Source organism: Gastrolobium bilobum, unplaced genomic scaffold (assembly GCF_033153095.1).
Source record: "Gastrolobium bilobum isolate Gb01-03AN ecotype WA unplaced genomic scaffold, APGP_CSIRO_Gbil_v1 utg35897, whole genome shotgun sequence".
Classification (NCBI taxonomy): Eukaryota; Viridiplantae; Streptophyta; class Magnoliopsida; order Fabales; family Fabaceae; genus Gastrolobium; species Gastrolobium bilobum.
Genome location: NW_026895456.1, coordinates 65,911 through 71,008, shown reverse-complemented (window position 1 = coordinate 71,008; position 5,098 = coordinate 65,911). Strand labels below are relative to the sequence as shown.

Below are 5,098 nucleotides of genomic sequence, written 5' to 3'. Positions count from 1 at the left end.
ACCACTTGAGATGTGGTATTTTGAGATAATTGGGGAAGTGAAAAAACATGTGCAAAGTTTCTCCCGAACATAGATTTTGCATATTTAAATAAATTTCCCCGGTAATATTTGGATCAACCAAACAACTTTTTTTACATTTTCCTACCAAACTCACTTTCCAACCATTTCTCTATCAATTACATTTCCCTAGTAAATTTTTTTTTTCCCGAACCAAACACTACCTTAAGAACTCGATATATTTTTTTATCAAATATGAAAAAAATATATATATATATATATATATATTTACACTACTTTTATTTTCATAGTTATTTTTTTCTATATTCCTATTTGTACCGAAAATACAATGGTAACCCACAGCTTCAACGATAAGGTGAATACGGGCTAGACCCAAATTACCAGTGGCTATGCCTAACCCACAGCTTCTACCCATTTTATTGTCTGCAATCTGCTCCTCCTTTATTCAATGCCGTCATGCCCATACCTTCCCTACTTAATTCTGTTAGTTTTCCGCTCATCTACTTTACCCACACTCCTCTCTCTCTCTCTCTCCATAAATTCAATGCTCTTCTCTCTTTTTCTTCATAAACTTCTTTCTTTGTCTTTAGTCTTTATAACTATACTCAATTTGACCCAACTCTTCTTCCATCTCCAACATGGAATGCTGTATAATCAATAAGCTCAAAACTCAACCTTTTTGGTTCATCGTGCTCTTCGTTCTCGGTCTCTTCACGATTCTGAGATTCGCTTTCCTTTTCCTCAGATGGGTATACGTCAATTTCCTCAGGGCTCCCAAAAACCTCAAAAAGTACGGATCTTGGGCTATCGTTACTGGACCCACTGATGGCATTGGAAAATCCTTCGCCTTTGAGCTTTCTCGCAAGGGTTTGAATCTGGTCTTGGTGGGTCGGAACCCCGACAAATTAAGGGACGTGTCGGATTCGATTCGTGCCAAGTTCGGAAAAACCGAGGTTAAGACCGTTGTCGTTGATTTCGCCGGCGACCTCAACGAGGGTGTGTCGAGGATTCGCGAAGCAATCGAGGGGTTGGATGTTGGGGTGCTGATTAACAACGTTGGAATCTCGTACCCTTACGCGAGGTTCTTCCATGAAGTGGACGAGGAGCTTCTCAAGAATCTGATTAAGGTGAATATCGAGGGAACTACTAAGGTTACTCAAGCTGTTCTTCCTGGGATGCTTAAGAGAAAGAAGGGAGCAATTGTTAACATTGGTTCTGGTGCCGCTATTGTGATTCCTTCTGATCCTCTTTATGCTGTTTATGCCGCAACCAAAGCGTGAGTTTGTTGTTCTTGAATTCTACTTGTATTCACCGAGATTTGTTCTTTTTGGAGTTGGCTCCCATGTATGTGTAACACGTGTGGTGTGTTCTTTTCTATGCTGAAATGATGTTCTATGTTCATGGCTTCAGGTACATCGATCAATTCTCCAGATGTCTTTATGTTGAATACAAGAAGAGTGGGATTGACGTGCAGTGTCAGGTATTGTGCTAATTGTTTTGAATCATTCATGTTACAGACTTCTTGCTTATTTAGCACTTTGTTTTGTTTTGGGGGTAAAAAGTATTTTTTTTTATGTGTTAAAAAAAAAAAAAATCCTCCATATTCAAGTTTCAGCCAATTAGCTACTGTTCTGTATTAGAGCTAATTAATTACCCGTTAGAGGAAGATGGAAATCCAGCTGAAGTCAATTGAAATTTTATGATAATGATATAAAAGTACAAGCTTTGATGGCGGTATCTTTCTCATTATTATATACTTTAGCATATCTTTTCTTTTTTGAACTAAGTCATTGTCATATATATGAATACTTATGTGCATACATAATCTGTATTTGGAAAAGCACAAATCTTTAGAGGAGGGACCATTTCGCTACTCTATTAAAAAAGGGTACTTACTTACACTTTTATGACTTAATATGTAACCTCAAAAAGGTAGTGCTGTATTCTGTTTTTAGAGGGAGTGTCGAAGCTAATCTCATTTTTAGTGTATAATTTTTTTTTTCTTGTATAAGCAATGGACAAAATAAACGGAAAAGAATCCCCTTTACTTTTTACCTCTTTTGAGTTGAAGCAACTATGGCTATAAAATTTGGTGAAAGTTGAGGACTTGATATGCTATAATTCTGTTTAATATATTGATCTTTGTTTACAACTTGTTGATGATGAGAATCTACGAAGCACCGATACTCCTTAAATCGGATACGCGTATCGGAAACATATTGTATCGTACCGACATCCCATGTCGAGAACATATTGGAAACGTATCAAAAACGCCTTGTCGGAATCGGTGCTTCATGGATGAGAATTCTAGCCCGTGTTTTTATTTCTGTGTGTAATTTTTTTTCTCCAAATTTCTGATGGAAATTTTTGTGTATGCAGGTTCCACTATATGTGGCAACGAAGATGGCATCAATCAAGAGATCTTCATTCTTTGTTCCATCAACAGATGGGTATGCAAAAGCAGGTGTGAGATGGATAGGCTATGAGCCTCGTTGCACACCATACTGGCCCCATACCATTCTTTGGGCCATTGCACGCTCATTGCCTGAGTCTATTGTTGATGCTTGGCGTCTGAGGTTTTGCTTGGGTATTCGAAAGAGGGGTCAACTCAAAGATTCAAGGAAGAAAGAATAAAAGGAGCCATAGATGTTACTGATACATTACTAGATTAAGATTCCAAGTACCTGCTATGTTTCTGAATTTCATACTACTTTTGCTAGTCTTTATGAGTTTCAATTGTGTGGCCTATTCTTTTTCCTCTCCCATCTTTGGGTGTTGTTTCTGTTCTCTGTTCTAGGATGTTTGAACTCATGAATTGGTATAATCCCTTAACTCTCTTTTCTCAGGTGTGTTATTCCTTCCTTTTTCTAGTCTAAGGATACTTGGAATCTGGTTGGTTTAATTATATTTATAACAAGTAACAGGCTTCGTCATATTTAGCCTTTTAAGATTAAAGCTCGACTTGGTTCGGCCTGTTAACACTCTGAAAGAATCCTGGTTCGTTTAGCACCCCTAATCCGTAGCATTAGGAGGCCTTTGTGGTTTGAAGCCAACACCGAAGATTTTTTTTAGCAGGAAATTAAACTGAAGATATTATTAATCACATTGTGAATTATGGCGTAAACTAAAAAAACCATACTGTATCTATCTATGTATCTATCTATTCCGTACTAAAAGCCAAAAAACTTTTTTGAATGCCTTATGGCGTAAACTAGTCTTGTATGAAATACTGATTAATGATCACAGAAGAACCATTATCAAGTTTACCTTTTAAATTGAAACACCTTTCGAATCCTATTATTCCACTCGATTTTCGTAGCTTAAAACATATTTGCAGACCTATAATCTCACTTCATTTGTGCTATTGCAAACTATATATCTTCCCCAAGAACAAAAATATGAAAGCGATTAATATGCATATGTTTCCGTTTCAAATTTTTTGTTTTGTCGAGGCAGGTTATATTTACTGGAAAGACTATATTTATTACCAATTTTTCTTATTACTTTTTGGAACAGTGATTAAAGTGTCATTTTTTGCTAAATTTTTTATTCAAATGCCACGCGAACAATATTTTTTATCAGACTGCCACGTGTCATAATTCGCTATCACTAGTAGTGAATTTCGTGGTCAATGATTTCGTGACACGTGGCCATATTGTAGACCAAATTCGCTATCACTAGTAGTGAATTATGACACGTCAGCTTTTTCATACAAAACTGTGTCACGTGTCATAAAATCATTGACGAATGTAATTTGCTACCATTCATTGGCGAATTACGCCCACGTGGCAGTTTGGTAAAAAGTATTATTCGCGTGATATTTGCGTAATTTTTTTTTGCCAAAAAGTGATATATATTTTTTGTAATAAAAAGTGATATTTTGGTCACTGTTCCTTACTTCTTAATATCAAATCTTAACCGTTGATTTTCGTCAATCTAACGGTTATAATTTATTAGAAATTAATAATTAATTAATAAGCATGACTCCATAAATTACAAATATTAGATTGGCGGAAATCAACAGTCAAAGGTAGTAAGTATAACCTCGCTCTATATTTACATCTTTTTTTTTCATCTTTAGAGTCATTTTATCATTGTCAGGTTAAAATTAAATTAATGACAATAAATTAACTTCAATTTTCAATCTAATGATAATGAAATAATTGTATGGAAATTGTAAAAATATGAATGTTATAAATATAATCTCCCTCATAATTTCTCATTTTTCTCGCTTGCAAAATGAGAAATTTTAAGAAAGTTGCATAATGTAGATCAAATTTTGATGAATATGCAATGAAGTTTTTGAATAAGATATGCGAATGAAATTTTATAAGTTTACACCTGTTTAGAGCTTTGTAAGTGAACCTGTGCACATATATTTTTTCTGATGTAGATAGAGTGCGTAAAGGAAGAACCAGAAATTTTATATTATGAGAGTTAAATACTAAATTATTTCACCTGTGTAGTCAAATATTAATTTATATAAAAAAATTAATAAATATTTTGAGCAATGAAGGAGTTGTGATTGTCGTCAGCTCCCTTGGCTACACGTTTGAATTTTGAAGAAAATAAAAATATATCCCTTGAGAACTGTTTAATAACTTCTTGACCCTTATTTAACAAATTCTACACTAACAAGAATATATATTTAGTGAGTCAAAATAAATCCTAAAACCTGTCCAAAAATAAAATAAAAATAGATTTAATTTTGATTCACATTATAAAATGCTAAATTGTCAAGAAGCTAGATTATTACTATAATTGTACGATCATAAAAAAATCATTTTAATCAAATTTTACTCTATTATTTAATAAGTTATACTCAATCTTGGTCTATTAATATTATTTATATATAATGATTCAAATTTATTAAATATTTGACCGTTAAATAAAAAACAATCAATAACTAAAATTTAGTATAAACACCCGTATGTGAGAATATAAATATTATACATTAATAGGGAAGGATAGAACCTGAACCTGTGAGGTTTTGTGGTGCCGCCATGCCATAAACCCCATAGCCCTGAGTTATTATATTATATGCAAGGTTCGATTTTACCAATAGAATCGTATATTAGGG

At 33.9% G+C, this 5,098-nt stretch overlaps 1 protein-coding gene across 1 annotated transcript; it reads left to right on the top strand.

The window, feature by feature from the left end:
- Positions 1-378: 378 nt before the first annotated feature.
- LOC133312783 (very-long-chain 3-oxoacyl-CoA reductase 1-like) lies at positions 379-2,905 on the top strand. The gene is made up of 3 exons (XM_061514051.1): positions 379-1,294; positions 1,429-1,498; positions 2,398-2,905. Exons 1-3 carry the CDS (start codon positions 657-659, stop codon positions 2,650-2,652), a joined length of 963 nt encoding a protein of 320 aa, XP_061370035.1. The 5' UTR covers positions 379-656; the 3' UTR covers positions 2,653-2,905.
- Positions 2,906-5,098: the final 2,193 nt, after the last annotated feature.

Excerpts from the sequence above, each read along its gene's own strand:
- LOC133312783 (XM_061514051.1), top strand. The coding sequence starts at position 657 with ATGGAATGCTGTATAATCAATAAGCTCAAAACTCAACCTTTTTGGTTC. Across the intron at positions 1,295-1,428 it reads GTTTATGCCGCAACCAAAGC|GTACATCGATCAATTCTCCA; the intron begins GTGAGTTTGTTG and ends TCATGGCTTCAG. Across the intron at positions 1,499-2,397 it reads GGATTGACGTGCAGTGTCAG|GTTCCACTATATGTGGCAAC; the intron begins GTATTGTGCTAA and ends TTGTGTATGCAG.